We start from the raw sequence: 21,280 nt of genomic DNA, 5'->3' as shown, positions 1-21,280 counted from the left end.
GTCATCAGAGGACTATGAAAGATGGCTTTTATGATTTTAGAAGAAAATTATAGGTCCTAAGGAAATAAATGCCTTATTTTGTGATTTAGGCAGAAGATACTGAAAAGGAAGAATGAATTAAGGAAGGAATTTTTCTTATTTCAAGAGGTTCTCTTTTTTAATTGGAATTATTTAATCCACTTTTATCTTTTTTCTTTAGTGTTGTTCATTGGCATGAATGTGATGCACTGATAGTTTCACAGAGCATATCTGTTGGAAAACTCCTCTATAAGTCTCTTGTATTCCCACAAATATTGTTGGATATGCCAAGAATGTAAGAATGATTGAACTTAATCTCCAGTCGCCCTCCCCTCTCCAGAGATCAGCAGTTGAGGGACCAGGGACAAAGGCTAAAAATATTTATTATATCACTTCTGGTCTTAATGGCAAGGTTGTACCAGGTAAAAAGGTGGCTATATCTTGCTATCTTAGCCAGATTAAGTATTAAACATTCAGTTCATCTCAATCATCCCATCTTGTCCAGAATCTTTGCTCACCATTTGGCTTTCCATGTAGCTCTATCTAGAGATGTTGGGGTCAGACCTCATGCCAATGATTTCTCCTTTTAAATTAGAACACTGACATCTGAGTTTTATAACTTAGTTATGTGGACTGTACACCCACTCTCCACATGCTGACAAACTGAGGTTTTGAGCCCGAAAGGCAGGTCTGATCTTGGATCACAGTGATCTCTAAAGTACTGAAGCTATCATGAAGCCTCTTGGCTGCTCACATTTCCCAGACACACACACTGCACTGCTGAGTGCCAAGTGGAAGGCTTTTTCATAAACTTCACCAAAACAAATGCCTCACTGTCTAGAGTCCTCCTATGCAGCACGGTCTAGTTGCTTCCTACAATTCTTACCACAAAGTTCTGGTCAGGCTCAGCTACTCAGACCCACCAAAGGGACCCTTTGATGGCAGCTCCCTGTGGAGGTGCCTAGGGAGCAGGTGATGTTCTGAAACAGGGGTCTCCGAACAAGGAAAATTTTTGTCCTGATAGTTCACAAAGACTTGAAATGGCACATACAAGCATGAATGTACTCAAGGGATTAATTTTTTTCCCCAGGTCCCCAACTTCCATATGTACTTTCCTAAAATTTACCTGTTGTGATTGAGCAGTAATGCCAGTTCTCCCAGTATGCAGAAGAAAGGCCTACTCTCATCCAGCCCCAGTCCTATTGTAATACTTGGCCTGGAGTGTAAGAACTGCAAGGTACCAAAGGAAAGGAAAATTCTCAATTATTTTTAAATGTAATGAGCTCTTTCATCCTGTATTGTAAAAAATACATCATATGTGAAGAAGAGTCCCATGAGAATAAATCAAAAAGCGTATCACTGAGAAATAGTGAAAATCTTTGTATCATAATTCATCCAGGAGAGAAAGACTCATTCACGTTTCAAAAGAGAGAAGCAAGACAGTTATCATAAGGACATGAAATAACATGATTACTTGAAAAATGAGAAACCTTTTCTGATAGAAATATGAGTTGGCTGATTAGTTTAACAATGGTGGCTGGCTTTGCCAAAAAGAATGTCACAGATGTTGTTGATAAATGGGTTAAGTTTACAATGCCAAGATGTCAATTAAAATATATATATTTTTAGCTTATACTGGAGTATAGTTGATTTACAATGTTCCATTAGTTTCTGCTGTACATCAAAGTAAATCAGTTACACATATACATATAGCCACTCTTTTTTAGAGTCTACTCCCAGATCATTACAGAGTATCGAGTAGAGTTCCCTGTGCTATACAGTAGATTCTTACTAGTTTTCTGTTTTATATATAGTACTGTGTATATGTCAACCCCAATCTACCAAATCATCCCTCCCCCCCAAATACAAACATATTTAGAAGGATTTGGTCCAAACAATTGTCTTAGTAAAAAAGTGTATTGGAATTAACACTTTTACTTTCCACATCCTCCTGAATATATCAGTTTAAACAAGGGGCCTCTAAGAAATAGAAGCAGAAATATTAATAATCATTTGACAAATCTTTGCAAAGCTTTGTTGGCAATAATCCCAGAAGCTGAGAATGACACATATGACTGGGTAACTAATCCCTTACAGGTTGAATGGTTTCCAAATCTTTGCTTTCAACAAAATTGAAGGAAGACTTAATTAAGTTGCCAGCTAATACATCACTGAAAATAATTTTTGATGACAAATCCTTATATGGTTTTTATCATGTAACTCAGAGGTATTCAAATAATTGGCTGAATCCTATAAATTTCTTTCCCTTCTAATTTATGCAAATTAGATTTCTCAGAGCTTGTCCATAAAAATGAAAAAGATGAATGCTGAAACCAGTCTCATTCAAGCAATAATTAATATTCATCCACAGATGACATAATTATTCGGAAAAATTCAACCCCACCAATGGTCCAATAAAAATTTTATATTCAATAATTATTAATATTTAAAATAATACTTTTACTTTGGCCATGCCATGCAGCCTGTGGGATTTTATTTCCCTGACCAGGTATAGAACCTGGGACCTAAGCAGTGAGAGCAGAGAGTCCTAACCACTGGACTGAAATGAACTTCCCCTAAAATAATACTTTACATAACATAAAAGTAATTCAAAATAATGTTTTGATCAGCTATGAACTAATAATATTGTAATGATAAGTAAATCCAGAGGAAATTTAACACTTTATAGCCCTACAATCACAGAAAACTTTAAACTGTCAGGTTACATATATTTTGTTGCAGATAAGAATGATCAATAAAGCATAAAATATAGGATATAATTTTTATGCAGAATGAAAATATAAGTATCGGGAAAAAATGAAATTTTAAAACTTCCAACGGTTAAAGAACTTGTTTGGGTACTTTTTAGTGGATGATTATAGTATCAAATTGCTCTAAAACCCAACTCCACTTGATACATTTAAATGCCTGATATGAGTTTTAAATGTCAGTATGACCAAAAATCATATCTTTTGTACTACCTTAAATGTAAGATGAAAGATTTTAGATATCAACTTTAAAATATGAGGAACGCAGCTTTTAAAAATGCTTTTTGTCAAAAAAAAAGAAAAATGCTTTTTGTCTATTGATGAAGACCACTGCCTAGAGTAAGAACTGTCTTGGGCCCTGAGTCATACAGATGGGTCCCCAGGAAGATGGCAGAGGCAGGTAACCAAATAGGCAGCCCCACCAAGCTGACTCCAAGCTCTTTCCTTTCCTAGAGCCTTCCTCAGTCTTTGCCCTCCAACCTCAAGGTGGAGTGCGCATGGAGAGAGGGGAGGAAGAGCCCAGACAAAGTCGGGCAGGCACAGAAGTTGGCATGGTATCCAGAGGTGAACTGCCCCAGCTCCTCTAGGCAAGGACCAGTTGTCATCACTGAGCTGCTGGGCTGCCCAAGCTTGGGCTTGGTTACCACAGAAGCTGCTGGTTTACGCAGAACCCTTCAGAGGACATCTGGGAGAGATTATGCCCTCAACCCCATTTAACTTTCAGGATAAGCAGCAGCAGCTGTACCCTCACATCAGCTGGGTTTCTGGGACACATGCTTCCACCTCATTCCTAACACAGATCTTGCTTGTTCTGCTAAAACATGAACCTGTGAGGAATCCCTCTAAGGCCAGAGATGTGGACTGTGGAATACTGCTGCAGCAACCAGTCATCTAAAATTTACCACCCAATTCCACAACTTACATTTTGACAAAAAAGGGCTGGAGCAGAGATGTTTCAAGGAAATCACGTTTTTGTGGTTTCCAGCAGAGCTCTCTATTGACCCTTTGGGAGGTTAGTGTCCTCAGAGATGGACAATTACATATTTTCATAAGGCCTGGTGCTCTGTGTGGCTTGTGGGATCTTAGTTCCCCTATCAGGGGTGGAATCCATGCCATCAGTGATGAAGCTTTGAGTCCTAACCACTGGACCACCAGGGAAGTCCCTTGGGTCTTATTCTTTAATTATCAGGGAGTCAGCAGTATACAACCCACTCCAGTGTTCTTGCCTGGAGAATCCCAGGGATGGAGGAGCCTGGTGGGCTGTCGTCTCTGGGGTCGCTAGAGTCAGACACTACTGAAGTGACTCAGCAGCAGCAGCAGCAGTGTAAGTTCCTCCCCTCCTTGGGACATGGTCCCTCTGAGATACTAGAGCCTACCCCCAAAAAAAGTAGCAAAAAATACCCACCACAAAGTTTCCAGAAAAGGCCTCCTTTGGCCTTTTGGACCTTCCCTCTGAATACACTGTTGGGCTTCTTCTGTCCCTTTTCTTGCAATAGTGGTTTTGACACAGATGACAAGAGGAGGCACAGTGGCTGACAGGTGTTTCTGGAAAACAGGCCTTATAAAAAATATGTAATTTGGGTAGCCTTCTAGCAAGAATGCTCAGGAGAGGGATGTAAGTAAAGAGAAAGGGAATTTGTAATTGATGGGACAGATGGTTGCCCCAGGCAGTCTTTCCTTCTACTCTAGAGCCTTGGGCAGGACCACGAGATAAAGAGTTTGATTCCTGGCTCTGACATTCATCAGCTATGTGCCCCTTGAAACCAAACTAATCTTTCTGTTGATACATCTTAATTCCTTTTTAGTGAAGTGTCATAAAACTCAAATAAGAGAACACATGTGAAGAGGCAAATTATAAGGCACTGCAAAAAAAAAAGTTACCTATCTTTTTATACAGGTGCACATACATGTATATTCTTCTAATCCAGTGGCTTGTAACCAGGACGGCATTTTTTTGCTCCCCAGGGGATATCTGGCAATGTCAAGACATTTTTTATTGTCACAACTGGAGAAAGGTGCTGTTGGTATCTAGTGGGTCGAGACCAGGGGTGCTGCTAAACACCCCACACTGCACTGGGAAGTCTTTCAAAACAAAAAATTATTTAGTCCAAAATGTCAATTGTGGTAAGGTTGAGAAACCCTGATGTAATAGGCATTTATACGGCTTTTATTTAACCAGGCTAAATTGCCTCACTGGGCAGCACCTTCCAGGGGCCACTCCCTCATCCTCAGGAAAGACAGGAGAAACCACAGAAGTTTAAAGAATCCCAGGACTGCTTTTATCCTCTTTCCCCCCAGTGTTCCTCTTTTTTTCTCAGAAGCACCCTGCTTGCCCACCTTACTCCAGAGACCAAGGACCGAAAGAGACTGACAGCAAGAACCAGCCAAAAGCCTGACCAGGCTGGGAAATGGACCCGTTGCCCGCCAAGAGTTCCGGTTCTAGTTCTCTGAGAGAGAGAATGATTCCCAAAGTTGAGTACTGTAACAGCATTTCGCGCTAAACCAAGGGAAGGACTAGATTCCAGAGGCTCAAAATTCACAAAAATCTGATTTGCTGCCACTAGCTTTGCATTTCGGAGAAGGCAATGGCACCCCACTCCAGTACTCTTGCCTAGAAAATCCCATGGACGGAGGAGCCTGGTAGGCTGCAGTCCATGGGGTTGCGAAGAGTCGGACACGACTAAGGGACTTCACTTTCACTTTTCACTTTCATGCATTGGAGAAGGAAATGGCAACCCACTCCAGTGTTCTTGCCTGGAGAATCCCAGGGACGGGGGAGCCTGGTGGGCTGCCGTCTATGGGGTCGCACAGAGTCGGACACGACTGAAGTGACTTAGCAGCAGCAGCAGCAGCAGCTTTGCATTTTCAAGGGAGAGGACGAAGGGGAGGGTTGATTCTGGCCAACCCCACCCCCCGCACTACCCAGAGTGCAGCCTTCCGCCTCCTAGGACCCGCCGGGCACTCAGGACCTCGCCCTGTCACCTGGAGCAGCAGCAACAGCAGCAGAGGGGCCGGGCCTGGAGCAAGTAAGGAGCTCACACAGGCTCTAGCGATCCGGACAGGTGGGAGATTCCAACTCAGAGGGAGTGAAAATTGCTTCAAGCTCTTCAGTGTTTTCCTGTTCCGCCCGCAGCCAGTCGGTGCGGCCGGCCTCCCTGCACCCCCATCCCAGCCTGAGCCTCCCGCGCGGGGTTGGCCTGGAGGCGGCAGGGGCCTCGCTGGAAGGAGAGCAGGGGCCGACGGCCAGACGGATTGAGGGAGGCCGCCGGCCGGCAGCGGGGCACTAGGCCCCTGAAAGAACTTTGCTGTACCCTGTGTGTCCTCAGAGACCATGATAGCTGTGCACTTTGACAAGCCGGGAGGACCAGAAAATCTTTACTTGAAGGAAGTGGCCAAGCCCAGCCCAGGCGAGGGTGAAGTCCTCCTGAAGGTGGCAGCCAGCGCCCTGAACAGGGCGGACTTACTCCAGGTACCCAGGGGTCTGGGAGCAGCTGGGACTGAGCAGGGCAACGCGGTCTTTAATAAACATTCACCAGACAGGTGAAGGAGACTTTAGGCACTGCCATTAACACTCATCATGAGCTGCTTTGTCTGGTTCTGTAACTAGAACCATTTAGCCTCCCTTGTTTACACAAAATAAAGGGGATATGCACAGCAGAGGCCACCCTGTGTCACCCCATTGTCTGTCTGCTCAGGCTTCCAGATGTGTTGGTGGCGTGGGTGTTAGACCTCCCTGTATCTCCTTTGAAAGTGAAAAAGTGAAAGCGTCAGCTCAGTCTTGTCTGACTCTTTGCAACCCCATGGACTGTAGCCCACCGGACTCCTCTGTCCACAGGATTCTTCAAGCAAGAATACTGGAGTAGGTTTTCATTTCCTTCTCCAGGGGATCTTTCTGACCCGGGATTGGACTGAGAGGATGCAGGAAGGCCAGGGGTCTCCAAATGGAGGAAATAGGCTTCAGGTGTCAGACATTTTTTCTCTCTCTCTTAAGCGGCAGGAGGAAACAAACAAGTGTTAGATTTTTTTTTTCCCTTCTCTATACAAATTTAAAAAGAGGTTTCTCTTAAAATTCTGTTGCCATAATGAAACCTGGTTCCACCTGAACTTTTCTCAAACCTTGAGCTAACCAATGCATTTTTCTTATAGAAATGTTTGTCTTAAGCTATGTTAATGAACTATGTATTTACCCTAGACTCTGTCTTTCAAGTTGGTTCCACCTAAGACTCAGAACCAACTTGACAAATCTGCATGTTTTACTCATACATTGCTCTCCGAATCTATGTTAATGGAAACTATATATTTACTTGGAAACCTGTCTTTCTTCAAGATTCATGTCAATGGTTTTATGGCCCAGGATGACTCACCTGGTGCCAGTGTTATTTCAAAAGGCATGCTGTGGGTGAGGGGCTTGGTGCTGAGTTTTGAGACATCTCCTTTCTATAATTAACAGCTTGCTAGTAGCTATATAACATCCAGCTAAAGACTAGCAGGGGGGCACTCTACTTGCCCCCTTCTGATTTCTCTATCTCTTCTATACTTTAATAAAACTTTATTACACAGAAGCTCTGAGTGATCAAGCCTCGTCACTGGCCCCGGACTGAATTCCTCTCTTCCAGAGGCCAAGAGTCCTGGCGTCTTTCGTGGTTCAGCAACCTTTCAGAACCTAGGTCTCTTACATTGCAGGTGGATTCTTTACCGTCTGAGCCACTAGGGAAGCCCCGTCTCAAAGGTTGGTATCCTCACACCAGGAGTCAAACCTGGGCCAAAATCAGGCATCCTGACTGCTCCCCAGGCAATCCTGTTCACCATTTGTGCTCTACAGATAAAGAAACTGAGAGTCAGAGAGCTTCAGCAATGAGCCCAAAGCCACACACTACTAACCAGGGGAGCAGTGATTCAGATTGAGGTCTTTGTCTTAAGGATCCCAAGTCTGTCTTCTTTTCACTCTGAGGGTTCCAGAGCTGGGAGGGGGCAGTGCTCTTAAGAACTTTCTTCCGACTTCTTCTTGAAGCACTAAACTGGGCCACCTGCATTTTTTGAAGTGATTAAGAAATGTACACCAGAATCACAGGGTCACTTATTCAAAATAAATAGGGCAGGGATCCAGACATGTATACTTTGAAAAAGCATCTCAAATTGTTCTGATGCACACTCCTAGCTCAGTCCCTCTGGTCTCAGGCCTCTGGCAATTGTGAGGCGTGAGTACAGAGCCTGGCACTTGATATATGAGATATATCATTAGGAAGCCCATGGTTTAGTTACTAGTCTTGCTATTAACTTGTTTTGTTACCCTGGTTCCCCTGACCAGGCCTCAGTTTCTTTATTTGTAAAAGAAGGGGTTTAGATGATACAAGGACTGAAGTGATACCACAAGTTAGACATCCACTGATTATGGGACTTATTTGTCTCTTATTTGTATGAAACAAATTATCTCCCCTCTCTTTTTTCTCGACTTAAAAAACCTAATTTTACCCTGAATTTTGTCTTAAAGGGGGAGGAGGGGAGCTATGGGAAGGCCAGGGATGCTGACACAGATTTCTGATCATGCTTACTACCTAGTGTGTCCTCTTTCTGCAGAGACAAGGCCAGTATGCCCCACCTCCAGGAGCCAGCAACATTTTGGGACTTGAGGCATCTGGACACGTGGCAGAGCTCGGAGCTGGCTGCCAGGGACCCTGGAGGGTTGGGGACCCAGCCATGGCTCTGCTGTCTGGCGGGGGCCAGGCTCAGTATGTCACTGTCCCTGCAGAGCTCCTCATGCCCATCCCGGCAGGACTGACCATGTGTCAGGCTGCAGCCATCCCAGAGGCCTGGCTCACTGCCTTCCAGCTATTACATCTCGTGGGTAAGGACCAGCCTACCCCATGCTCACTCCATACAGCATAGTTCAATTTATTCATTTATTCATAACTCAGCCGCCTAAAAAACCCAGCAGTCCTGAAGGGCAGCTTTGATCTGGCCACTGAACAATAGCCAACCCCAGCACCCCCTACTTAGTATCATATCCTCATACTATGTAGCAATGGCTTGATATTGAGCCTGAAAATCATGGTTAGCAGATAGAAAACCTGGTAAGCACTGGATAGAAGGCCTGTGTGCATTTTCACACTGTAAGCCCAGTAGTAGTCCCTGCTTCTCAGTCTTGCTAAGCTCTGAGAGCCCTAGTGCAGCAGATGGAGCCATTCAACCAACTCTTTAATTTCTCCTCACTCCCACTGAGGCCAGCCAAGAGCTCATGTGAGGGTCTCTGCCTTTGGGGAAATCAGTGTAACTGGGAAGACAACCAGTGTTTGGAAGGGTGGCCCTGTCTCTAACTACAAACTACAACAGAAGCTTAAGGTGAGAAAGGTTGGTACGGGCGAAGGTCAGAGAAGGCTTTCTGGAATAGGACTTGAAGGCTGGTAGAGCTGTGATGTGGAGAAGGTAATGGCAACCCACTCCAGTATCCTGCCTGGAAAATCCCATGGACGGAGGAGCCTGGTAGGCTGCAGTCCATGAGGTCGCTAAGAGTCAGACATAACTGAGCGACTTCACTTTCACTTTTCACTTTCATGCATTGGAGAAGGAAATGGCAACCCACTCCAGTGTTCTTGCCTGGAGAATCCCAGAGACGGGGGAGCCTGGTGGGCTGCCATCTATGGGGTCCTGTAGAGTCGGACACAACTGAAGCGACTTAGCAGCAGCAGCAGAGCTGTGATGGACAGAAGGTATACCAAGGTGGCCTAAGAGCATCAAGGTGAGATTGGCTGCTTCACTCTTAAGTGAAGGATGGGAACTTCCCTGGTGGTCCAGTGGCTATGACTCTGCTCTCCCAATGCAGGGGACCCAGGTTCAATCTGGTCAGGGAACCAGATCCCACATGCCACAAATAAGAATTTGCATATTGCATCGAAGATCAAAGATCCTGCATGCCACAATTCAGCCAAATAAATAAATAAAAATAATTTTTAAAAAAGACAGTAAGAGATTTCACATTTGGTGGTCCCAGGGCCAGGTGATCATGGTAGAATAAACCTATGTGGTAAAGGTATAGCAGCTGCAAAGTAAAGAAAATGGTTCCTATACTTTCTATCACAGGAAATGTTCGGGCTGGAGACTCTGTGCTAATCCATGCAGGAGCAAGTGGTGTGGGCACAGCTGCCATCCAACTTGCCCGGATGGCTGGGGCTACTCCTTTGGTCACAGCTGGTTCCCAGGAGAAACTTCAAATAGCAGAAAAGCTCGGAGCAGCTGCTGGATTCAATTACAGAGAAGAGGATTTTTCTGAAGCAACACTGAAATTCACTAAAGGTAAACAAAGCTTCTGCAGTTCAGCAGGAGTTTCAGAGATAATTAAATAAAATTCTCACCAGCCACAAAGTTGCCTCTGGATCTAATTTCCCTCTGCTATAAGCACACCACCTGCCCAGGCCAAATTCTAGTACTCTACAGTTTGACCACTGGAGACAGGCAGGCAGTATTTAGGACTAAGATGATTTTCATGGGCATTCTTGTAAGTGATATGATTCATATGCTTTTTATAAAGAGAATAATCACACAGAGTTCGCCTGCAATTACTCAGGACCTCTTTTTCCCAACCAGTCACTCTGTAGTGAATTAAAAGGAGATAGAGGAAGAAACTAGTTTGGAGCTGGTCATAGTAGGCTTTTGTAGGTAGCTCCCTAAGTGGGTAAGCAAATGTGTATGCCTCTATATTCCAGAGCCAAATCTGTTTCTATTTGGCTCATCCCATTCTATTTTTTGACAAGAATAAAAAAGAGATTTAAAAAGAAAGCTAGCAAAGCCATGATTCAGAGAACCCTGTGCAGACACTTCATAACTTAGATATGGACTAGCCTGTACTATAGGCTGGGGTGGATCTCCCCCATTCCCCTGGGTGCCAGTGGGTCTCTGCTTATGTGGAGGGAAAATACCAGATCATGGTGTTGTCCCATTTCCCTCTTGCTGTGGCAGGGATCATAAAATATGAACTATGTCACATATATATGATAGACTTCAGCTCTCTAAACTCTATTTACAACCATGTTCTATAAGCAATGTTCTGAATTCCAACCTATAGATTTACTGCTTGCACTTGTATATATTTATACCCGTATTTCCACAAACATGCCATGTAATCTTCTTTTGCACCAATCTTTCTGATTTTGACTAACATCACAAATCTGTGTTTCATGTGAGAGGTGCTGGAGTCAACCTCATTCTAGACTGCATAGGCGGCTCCTACTGGGAGAAAAATGTCAACTGCCTGGCTCTTGATGGTCACTGGGTTCTCTATGGTCTGCTGGGAGGAGCTGTCACCAGTGGGCCTCTGTTTTCAAAGCTACTTTTTAAAAGGGGAAGTCTGATCACCAGTCTTCTAAGATCTAGGGACAAAAAGGTGAGTGATGGGTGAAAATAAAACATGTGATTTAACTATTATCCAGAAAAGTGTGATTCATTCACATATTCCTGAGAAAGGATCACATATTAAGTTGGAAAGCCTGTAAAAACCTGCCCCTCTGTGGATAAACTGGTAATCCAATTTCAAGAACTAATTAAAGTCGGTTGATGAAGGCCTCAACATCTTGGAAAGAGGGTGGCTAATACTTAATATAGTATGTAAACTTCATATAAAATGAATAAAGCCTTGACTATATTAGGAAATATTTCTAATAGTACCAAGACTTTTGTTTGCAAAGGCAGAACTGTTCTTAGTGTGCTAAGAAAACCTCTTAGGTAAGTAAGGTTAGTAAGCTTCTACCTTTAACAGATTATACATTCCTGAAATCGTGTGGCATTCCAGCAGGTGCCAGCTTTGGGAATGTTTCCTCACAGGGTTTCACACCTACTGGGGGATAACAGGGGTTAAGTATCTCTTTTGAATTGAGCCTATATAAGACCTCTCTATGGCTGCCTCCTGCTTGAAGTCTTTATTTAAAAAGAGTCCTTCAGCTTTCAGTGACACTAATATTTTCTCCAGGCTTGATCTTTACCTGGTACAGAACCAAGCTTACAAATCTAGAGGCATGCACATACATGCTAGGAGTGAGGTGATTATTACAAACCCTTGTGTGACTTCAGATATGTACAAATTTCAGAGAAAGCAGAAACGCTAAGCAGGGTGGGGAGTGACAAAGAAAGGCCTCCGTCCAGACTGATGGTCTTCTTTTCCTTATCTTAAGTACAAGCAGATGCTGGTGAAGGCTTTCACAGAGCAAATTCTGCCCCACTTCTCCACGGAAGGCCCTCAACGTTTACTGCCGATTCTGGACAGAGTCTACCCCGTGGCTGAAATTCAAGAAGCCCATGAGTACATGGAGACTAACAAGAACGTGGGCAAAATCGTCCTGGAGCTGCCCCAGTGAAGAAGTGGGTAGTACAAGACAAGAATACCTCTCCAGTCTTCCGACAGCAAACTTGGAGAAAACTCTGTACACAGGCGACCGAGCGCCACTCCAGGCTCGCCTGTAACCCCCTATTTCTCCCCCAGCCTCCTCAAATTATCAGTATAAAGCCGGTCTAAGGAAATAAAGAGTGGACTTGACCAGTGGCGCGTGGACAGCGGTCGCCGACTGGGGGGCGAGGTGGGAGTCGGGACAGGCATAGTCGCGGAGATTAGAGTAGAGGCCTGGTCGGCTCATGCTCAATTTCGGGGGCCTGCGCTAGCGCCAGGGCTTCTGAGTACCAGATACAGTGTCGGCCACAACACAACCAGCCAGAACCCTGCAGATTCGGCTTCGCGCACTGTCAGAGGCCCGGACGCACGCACACGTCCCCTCGCACGTAGGGCGCGGCCTGCAGCCCAGGACCCCACTCCACTGCCGGTCCTCTCCCGCAACTCACCACGGTGCAGACCCACCTCGCGAGGCCCGCTTCCGCCCTGCGGAGCTCTCCTCAGGCCTCGCCCCCTCCAGCCAACTTCCGTGGTTCAGGGCCTCCCCGACCGGAACACTTAAGCCCAGGCCACGCCCCTTCCGGTTCAGAGCCCGGAAGTGCCTTGGCCTCTCGCCTTTCAACCTTCCGGCCTCGTTAAGTACCTCAGACCCATTTTGCCCTGGAGTCTTATTTGTAAGAGTAGCTACGTCAGCACGTTTCGGGGTGAGACGGTGATATTCCGGCGAGTTAGAACAGCTTCCGGCGGAGTCTGGATGTTGATGTCTTGCATCTGATGCCTTGTTGCGCTCGAAAGTGAGCGAGCTCCGGAGGAGTGCGGAGGAATTCAAGTGTTTGGTGCGGTAACTTCATCAGCCCGCCAAGATGGCGATGCAAGCGGCCAAGAGGGCGAACGTGAGTGTCGGGGTCTTCTGCCAAGGAGGGGGAGCACTTGGCTGCTGGCGTGACCAGAGAGCATTCTTGGCCCTCCTTTGTCTCTTCGGCGGGAAGGATTAGAAGTTACCTGTCAGAGGGGAGATTTCATCCTGGCCCCGACCTTAGGGATGTGCTCCTAGAGTCACATTTACGTCGCTGTTGCTTTTGAGTCTGTTATCTTAGTGTCAGTGATAGTGTTAACAGCCTAAGTTGCTTCACGTGTACCTGGAATCTGGCATCAGGATCTCCTCGGCCTAAAAGTCAGTAGCGGAGTTGAACCCCCCATAAATCACTTAGGCTTAACAGGCAGCTGGAACCGGGAAGTATCCTCAGATTATGGAGTTTTTGGATCCTTCATTAATGTTTTCAGAGATATTTTTTGAGCACCTTAGTATGTTCTAGACTTGAGAGAGGATCCAATAAGTCAGTCATATTTATTGAACACTTAAACTATGTGCCAGACACTAGTCTTAAGTACTGGAGAGACAATAATGAATTAAAAAAAAAGACTTGCTGTTTACATTGTAATATTAGGGAGTGGGGTGTTATGGAAACGTAAGAAAACTTGTCTCGAGAAAGAGAGTGGTCAGCTTTAAGCTTCTGAGACGTATACTAAGGTGAAGACATAATTGAATATGGTGTGGTGAAGATTTTTGGCAACTTCGATGATAATCATTTCAGTGGATAAACGTGGAATACGGTGGGATGAAAAAAAGGTAGAAATTGAGAAAATAGGAATAGCTTTTTCACAAGTTTTCATGTATGTACATAGACGTTGGATGACAGTTAACTTTATTTTTAAAGATGTGTGATATAAGGTGTATTTGTATGCCAATGTTGCAGGAGAAAGATGGGTTAAATTCAGTAGTTTGGGGTAGGTGAGGGGTTATCATAGCAATGAGAGGGAAAGTGGATGAATGTGGATAAATGAAGATTGAATATAAGGCATTTACCATTTGGTTATATCTGTTTCTCTAATAAGCAAGAGCCAAGGTTATCACCTGGGATGAGCAGGGAAGAGAGGATACAGTTCAACTCAGATATGTCAGAGGGAGTGGTGATGGTAAGGTTTTAGGAAAGAGGAGAAAATGTGATACAGTGTCTTGCAGAGTTAGAAAGCATATTTACTAGAGAAGTATGTTGTGGTTGACAGTGTTTATTATCTACTTGAACTGAACCTTAAATCTTAACGTCTAAAACTTGATTGTACTTGTTTACCATTTGTTGGCACTAATAGCTTGAGGGCTAAGTTATCTTGTTCTTCCATTTATACAACACTTTATTGTTAATGCCTGAAATAGATGCTGGTTTAATAGTTATTGTGCACATTAATAATGTCCAGTATGTAATTAGTATGTTAACAAGGAGCACAAGAATGAAATCTGGACTGGAGATACATATTTGGGAGTCATCAACTTATTGTGGAAAGCATGTGTAGTTAAGAGACCAAGGGAATGTAGAGTTAAGGGGAGTATATGAAGAGTAAATACAAGAAGTCTAAAGATAAAACTCTTTGGAAAATCCTATTTTAATGGCCAAAGAAGACTGAGGACTACTAGCCAGAGAATTAGGAGGAATCCGAGGCGACAGAGTGTCAGGAATAGTCAAGAAGGTGATAGTGAACAGTGTCAGAAGCCTCAGAGGAACTGATGAGAATTGAACACTGCAAGTGAAAGGTCTTAGTGCATAAAAACAATTTTCATCAGAGTGCTTGGGTAGAGCTAGATTGTGGGAAGTTAATGAGTGTCATGAAGTAAAGAATAAGAGGCAGTGAGTATATACACTGCATCTTTTCAGATGCTTGACTGAAAGAAAAGAAAAAAAGGAGCAAGATGGGGTAGTAAGTAGAGAGCTCTTTTTTTTCCCCTTTCATTCTGTAATCCTAATGTATATATATAACAAAGGTACTCACTAAATATTTGAATGAATAAAGAAGGATCCAAAGTATTTATTTTGTGTGACAATTGGGAGTATATAAGCAACTGTTCATGTGACAAAAGAAGCCCATGGTGAGGAAAAGGCTGTAAATTCAAAGGAGAGAGAGGATCATTGAGAGAACAAGTTTCTGAGACCAGAGAAGGGTCATCAATGGGAGTTTTATTATCCAGCAAACAGGAAACAGTTCCCTTGTTCTTTCCCACAAATGTCTGTAGCATTGAGGACTTTTAAATGAGGTTAGATATCTTTGTTTACCTGTAGTGACTAAAAATCTGGATTTTGTAGTAGTGTAGTAGTAGTGAAGTCGCTCAGTTGTGTCCGATTCTTTGTGACCCCTTGGACTGTAGCCTACCAGGCTCCTCCATCCATGGGATTTTCTAGGCAAGAATACTGGATTGGGTTGCCATTTCCTTGTCCAGGAGATCTTCCCGACCCCGAGGGTTGAACCTGGGTCTCCCACATTGTAGGCAGACGCTTTACCATCTGAGCCACCAGGGAAGTCCTGGATTTTGTAATAGCCTCTTATTAGTTCCTACTAACAGCCCTCCCTTCCCTGGTGGCTTGGGTAGAGCTCCTGCGATGCAGGAGACCAGGGTTCAATCCCTGGGTCGGGAAGATCCCCTGGAGAAGGAAATGGCAACCCACTCCAGTATTCTTGCCTGGAAAATTCCATAGACTGAGGAGACTGGTAGGCTACAATCCATGGGATTGCAAAGAGTTGAACACAACTGAGCGATTTCACAACAGCCCTCCCTATAACCAGCGCCCAGTTGCTTTTCCCAAAAGCATGCCATTTTCATTAATGTCAGATTATAATTCTTATTCTTGGTGTATAAATTTACGTATTTTTTTTTAGAATGTATTATGAGACAATTTTTCAAATGGTAGCACTCTTGCCTCTGATTATAATGATAACCCATTATCTTTCATTTTAGATTCGACTTCCACCAGAAGTAAATCGGATTTTGTATATAAGAAATTTGCCTTACAAAATCACAGCTGAAGAAATGTATGATATATTTGGGAAATATGGACCTATTCGTCAAATCAGAGTGTGAGTCTTAATGAAACTTTTGAAATGTCATTTAGAGAAATGATTGTGTAATTTATAACTCAGAATTAACAGCTGACAGAGGGCCTTACCAAGAGGCTAGAGACTAAGCCTAGAGACCCTCATGATCCAACTCAGTGAAAGCCAAGAATGGTAGTTGTGAAATTACAGAGAGCATGAAGTAGTAATGAGTGGTTTGAAGGCAACAGATGGGAAGAAAAAGAACTGACATTTTTTATATACCTACTCTTTGTAAAGAAGTATTCTACTGTGGTTACTCTTTATTTTCTCAAGTCTTCACTGTCTCCTTTACTGACTCCAAAATTTCTGAGTAAGTTGTGTAAAGAGGTATAAAAGTAACAGAAAAATGATTTTTTTGCAACTACACCTTTCTGTTGAAGATTTAGAAGTATAGGGCAAAGTAATTATAAATCCATGTTTTAATTTAATCTAAAGATTGGGGCTTCAGATGATATCTATTGAACATCTTCTGTATGCCATTCATCCTAATAGGTGCTTTTATTTGCATCACCGACACTACAACCCTGTGTGGAAGTGATAGGGTGTCCGTTTCACAGGTGAGACTACTAAAGCTCAGAGAGTAAAAGTATCAATACTTTTCTAGTTTCACCCAGCTCTTTAGTGATAAAATCTTGTGATTCTAAATTGAATCTCTGCATAGTACCACAGCTGCTGTCCTTTTAACTAGTATACATGAGCACATTAACTAGGAGTCCATCTAAGAGGATTTCTACAGGTTTTATTTTCCATTGGAATTCTTTTATGACTTGAGAGTTCCTTCTTGGCTTTTAGAACTCTGTGAGATCTTGAGGATTCTCCTTTTCAGTGATCATTGTTCCTCCAAAAAGTAAACGAAGAGCTAGAAATGTACCATCATTGGTACTCAAAACTGAGATGAAGTGTCGTAGACCAATTGTCCTTTTAAGGAACTCTTTTTTTTCCAAATTTGATAAAAGTTTTGGGCCCTTTCTGCAGAATACACACAACATTTCACATGTGATTTCAGTGGGTACATGAGCTTTAGGTTAAGAACTCCTGCTTGAGACATACAAGAATGGTATACAGAAGATCCCTTGACTTGGGGTTCAGGAGACAAGATTCTGCTTCAGGATGAATCATGTGAGTCTAGACAAGTTGCCTGGCTTTTTCCTCACATAGAAGATAATCTGAATGGATAGTGCCTTTCAGCTTTTAACATGGAGGCAGTATGATAACCTAGGTTCGAATACCAACTGGGTACTTGCTAGTCATATGAAACAGCAAAATAGTTAACCTTCTGGAGTTTTTCTATGATATAAAATCTTTCTAGAAGAATTTCCCAGAGGATCAAATCAGATAGTTCACACTTTGAGTATTTCCTTCCCAGTGTGCATCAGCTACCCCATCTCTGTGCTCCCATAGCTTCTTCTCTTAGTTGTCATATGGTTTTGCTGTTGACTGTGTGCTCACTTATGGCTCCTGCCAGCCTTTGGATTCCTCCAGGGCAGGTAACCATATATTCTTTTCACTTATGTTGACAACTCTTGTGCCTGGCACATGTTAAGCACCCGGTGCCTGTAAGTAAATGAATAATATAGAAAGTGGCAGTGTATTTATGAAGGTATAACACAATTTATATAGTATACAATTAAGAGATTAGTGGAGTTAAGTCAAGATAAAGATTGCAGAGTAGCTCAGGGCCTTAAAACTTTCAGTCCACTGTCTGGGGTGGATTTCCACCCAGCTCATCTCATTTCTGGCTCCTCATTCTTACAGGTCTCAGCTTTAATGCCAGAGTGGTTTTCCTAGACCACCATAGCTAAAGTAACCCCTATGTTCCCATTAATCTCTCATTAACTGCAACTGTTTTGTATTTATTTATATAATATCTTTCTCCTGCATGAAAAGAGCCCCTTGAAGGAAGGGATGATACTCGTCTTTTTCACTATTGGATTTCCAGCACCTGTCATGTAGAAAGAACGCTATGTATATTTGTTGAATAAATTCATAAAAGTTTGGTGTGCAAGAACTTGGGTCTAAGTTATTGACTGAGGAACAGATGTTTCCTGTCCTGTAGCTGTGGGCATGCTCTGTGGCACCCAGCAGTAGGGTGAGTGGCCTTCTCAGTTTGCCCAGAGCCAAGGAGTTTTCTGGGACAGTGGACTTTCAGTGCCCAGACCTGGACAGTCTTGGGCAAACCTGGCCGATTTGTCAGCTTACCTGGCATGTAGCAGACTCTCGGTGCTTTGAACTTTTTAAAGCTCTTTCATACTTGTTACATCTTTTGTTTATTAAAACCATGTGTGAGGTAGGATGTCACTCTTTGACACATGAAACAGCTGAAGCTCAGAGAGGTTGTTCCACGAGTAGATCTCCTTATTTTTACTTTAAGCTTTTACCATTGATAAGAAAATAATGTTGCAGGAATTCCGTGGTAGTCCAGTGGTTAAGAGCCAAGCTCTCACTGCCTAGGGCCCAGGTTCAGTCCCTGGTCAGGAAACTAAAATCCCATAAATTGTGTGGTGTGGCCAAAGGAAGAAAATACTGTTGACTCAGCACCTAACATATTAATAGTAGGTACCAAGTATATGTTTTTAATTAAAATTACAATGCAGATTTCAAGATACTAGGTTGATAATTAGGGGGTTGGGGCACTTGAGATGGAGCATCTTTAAAATGGGTTTAGTGCCTATCCTGCTTCTACTTCCTAAGAAGATGTAAGAGGAAAAAGAGAGATGCTCTTGTTTTGTTAGCTTCCTGGAAAAAAAGATGTGTGTGAGAACTGATAGGAAAAAGTATATCTCCATCCTTCAGATGCTTACTAGCACTTGCTGTATGCATAGCACTCACTGTAGGAGTTAAAAAAAAAAAACATTTATTTGCCCTTTTGGAACTTAAATCGTTAGGTTTTTTTGTTTTTTGTTTTTAATGGTTTTATTCCAAAATAAAAATTAAGTGGACTTTTGGGGAAAATCTTTGGGACAGTGTTTTTTTCTTTTGAGTATTCCCCAATATTTCAAGAATAAGCATCCTTGAAAATGGTTAAAAGTCAGAAGTTGTTACTTTCAGTGAGTATAATAAAATTCTTCATCAGGCCCATGCAGTCTGACAAAGTGAGAGCATTCTATGGTCCTGGCACCCTCCAACCCCCTCAGTCCCCTACACCTCTCCCTTTTACAGGAAGCACAAGCTCTGACCAGGGCCCAAAACTGTAGTCTCACCCTAGATCAAATCTAGGCAGGTGCCTCCCCTTCCCGTGGGCCCACTGCCTCCCTTGACCCTGTGCAGTCACTGTGGCAGTTGATAAACCTTATTGTGCAGTTGCATTGGGTGGCTGGAACTCAGATGGAGGCAAGGAGATATCCATCTTTAGCTTACCAGAGCGTAAGCTGAATAGGACCTCTGCCCACTGTCCCCACTCATAAGCACATGGCCATCTGCCACCTGCAGTTTGTTGCTCCTCACACTTCTTCCCTAGCTCCTCCCCTAACTGAAGCTGGTGTGAAGAGAGGAGGTGGCAGCCCTATAGCTTTCCTACACAAGAAGCAGCTCCATATCCATGAGCTTCCGTGTCCAGCCACCTGCCAGCATTCTTCTCTGACTCACAGGTACCCCACCAACAAGCACACTTCAAATCCAATCCCTCCAGAAACCCGGCCCTTTTCCCTGGCTACCGAGGGCTGTGTAATGCATAAAAGTGCAGATGTTAACTAAAAGTGAATGTCTGAAAGTTAGCACTTGACTCTTGTTTTAAAAAGGCAAAGAATCTTCTTAAGGAAAATGGAAGAAACTATATTAGCTCTCGCTTTACATTGGAGGACACCTGTCCTGGTCATAAAGGATGGTGGTTGACTGCTTTTAATTTTGCCATCTTGGTAGGGGCTTCCTTCCAACCCCACTCCTGCCACAGACACAAAATTTATTTTTATGGATTTTATAAGCTTTAGTAAAATACTACTCAGAAACATTTGATCCCTACATTGATGGAGACTGTCTTGTGTTGAAGAATTGGAACTAAAATTAGAGTAAGGGAGAAAATCAAAATCTTTAGAAACAAGGGACTAGTGTGGTAAATAACCAAAACGTATTGTTTCTGTTTCATAAATGCACATTGAGAAAAGCTGTATCCTAGACATCCTTGTTAATAACAGCTATCACTCCTAAGGTACTATACTTATCAGTGTAAGACTAAAAATTTATTTTTAGTATGAGAAGTAGGAAAGTGAACATGAGGACTGCTCTCAGGGTAGTGAACATGAAGACTGAACGTTTCAAGCTGGTTCTTTGCTGCTATTGTTTTAGTAACCATATTAGTATTCTTAATACTAGTTTTGTCTGAGATATGGTACTTAAAACAAAAATTACCTATTTCAAGAAATTAAAGGCTTATTCAGTATACCTGTCCATAATATCTGTTTCCCCTAAAGGTTTTCAGGTAAATGTGTATTTTAATTAAGTCCAATTCAACTTTGTAGGGGGAACACACCTGAAACTAGAGGAACAGCTTATGTGGTCTATGAAGACATCTTTGATGCCAAGAATGCATGTGATCACCTGTCAGGATTCAATGTTTGTAACAGATACCTTGTGGTTTTGTACTATAATGCCAACAGGGTAAGTACAGCCACAGTCCTTATCACTTGGGGAACCCGTGTAAGAGTTAGTGAAGGGTGTACCATTAGGGGAGATGTATCTCCAGAGTTATTTTATAGCTAGTGCTATTGGTAAAATTCATTTGACTGTAGGTTGGTAACTGTTAACTTTGGTCCTTACTACACTTTCAGGCATTTCAGAAGATGGACACAAAGAAGAAGGAAGAACAGTTGAAGCTTCTTAAGGAGAAATATGGCATCAACACAGATCCACCAAAGTAAACGTTTTCTGCATTTTCACTTTGGACTAAAACCCGTGAATGACCACCACTATTTTTTTTTCTTTAAATGCTGAATATTGTGATTTCTTATTTGAGATTGAAAAAGACCCACTTGAAACTGATATATGTTAGAATATATTATGTTAATAAACTTGTAGCTTTGGGTAAAACATGTCAGTGTTTTCTCTTAAAATTTTTCCTGTGTTATACCAGGAAAAAAAGATAATAATAAAACAGCAGTTGAACCATATCAAGAATTATTCAGTAGTAGGTGGTCCTAGAGACTGAGCTTTTTGAGAATGGGGACCTTTTGATATTCTCAATACTACCAGTGACCAATCCAGT

At 42.9% G+C, this 21,280-nt stretch overlaps 2 protein-coding genes across 3 annotated transcripts; both read left to right on the top strand.

Moving 5' to 3' along the window:
* Positions 1–5,733: 5,733 nt before the first annotated feature.
* Positions 5,734–12,240, top strand: TP53I3 (tumor protein p53 inducible protein 3). 2 transcript variants are annotated; one of them, XM_068980100.1, is made up of 6 exons: positions 5,734–5,848; positions 6,113–6,255; positions 8,364–8,631; positions 9,864–10,076; positions 10,967–11,163; positions 11,948–12,240. In XM_068980100.1, exons 2-6 carry the CDS (start codon positions 6,118–6,120, stop codon positions 12,128–12,130), a joined length of 999 nt encoding a protein of 332 aa, XP_068836201.1. In that variant the 5' UTR covers positions 5,734–5,848; positions 6,113–6,117; the 3' UTR covers positions 12,131–12,240. The 2 variants fall into 2 exon arrangements, with proteins under 2 accessions (XP_068836201.1, XP_068836208.1); XM_068980107.1 differs by lacking the exon at positions 10,967–11,163 and having other exon boundaries at positions 5,809–6,255; positions 11,948–12,160.
* Positions 12,241–12,799: 559 nt separating this feature from the next.
* Positions 12,800–21,280, top strand: SF3B6 (splicing factor 3b subunit 6). The gene is made up of 4 exons (XM_068980298.1): positions 12,800–13,052; positions 15,947–16,065; positions 20,538–20,676; positions 20,847–21,280. Exons 1-4 carry the CDS (start codon positions 13,023–13,025, stop codon positions 20,934–20,936), a joined length of 378 nt encoding a protein of 125 aa, XP_068836399.1. The 5' UTR covers positions 12,800–13,022; the 3' UTR covers positions 20,937–21,280.

Source organism: Capricornis sumatraensis, chromosome 1 (genome assembly GCF_032405125.1).
Source record: "Capricornis sumatraensis isolate serow.1 chromosome 1, serow.2, whole genome shotgun sequence".
Taxonomy (NCBI): domain Eukaryota; kingdom Metazoa; phylum Chordata; class Mammalia; order Artiodactyla; family Bovidae; genus Capricornis; species Capricornis sumatraensis.
This window is presented reverse-complemented; position numbering and strand designations above follow the sequence as displayed.

Excerpts from the sequence above, each read along its gene's own strand:
- TP53I3 (XM_068980100.1), top strand. The coding sequence starts at position 6,118 with ATGATAGCTGTGCACTTTGACAAGCCGGGAGGACCAGAAAATCTTTAC. Across the intron at positions 8,632-9,863 it reads CCAGCTATTACATCTCGTGG|GAAATGTTCGGGCTGGAGAC; the intron begins GTAAGGACCAGC and ends TTTCTATCACAG. Across the intron at positions 10,077-10,966 it reads AACACTGAAATTCACTAAAG|GTGCTGGAGTCAACCTCATT; the intron begins GTAAACAAAGCT and ends TTCATGTGAGAG.
- SF3B6 (XM_068980298.1), top strand. The coding sequence starts at position 13,023 with ATGGCGATGCAAGCGGCCAAGAGGGCGAAC. Across the intron at positions 16,066-20,537 it reads CCTATTCGTCAAATCAGAGT|GGGGAACACACCTGAAACTA; the intron begins GTGAGTCTTAAT and ends TCAACTTTGTAG. Across the intron at positions 20,677-20,846 it reads TGTACTATAATGCCAACAGG|GCATTTCAGAAGATGGACAC; the intron begins GTAAGTACAGCC and ends CTACACTTTCAG.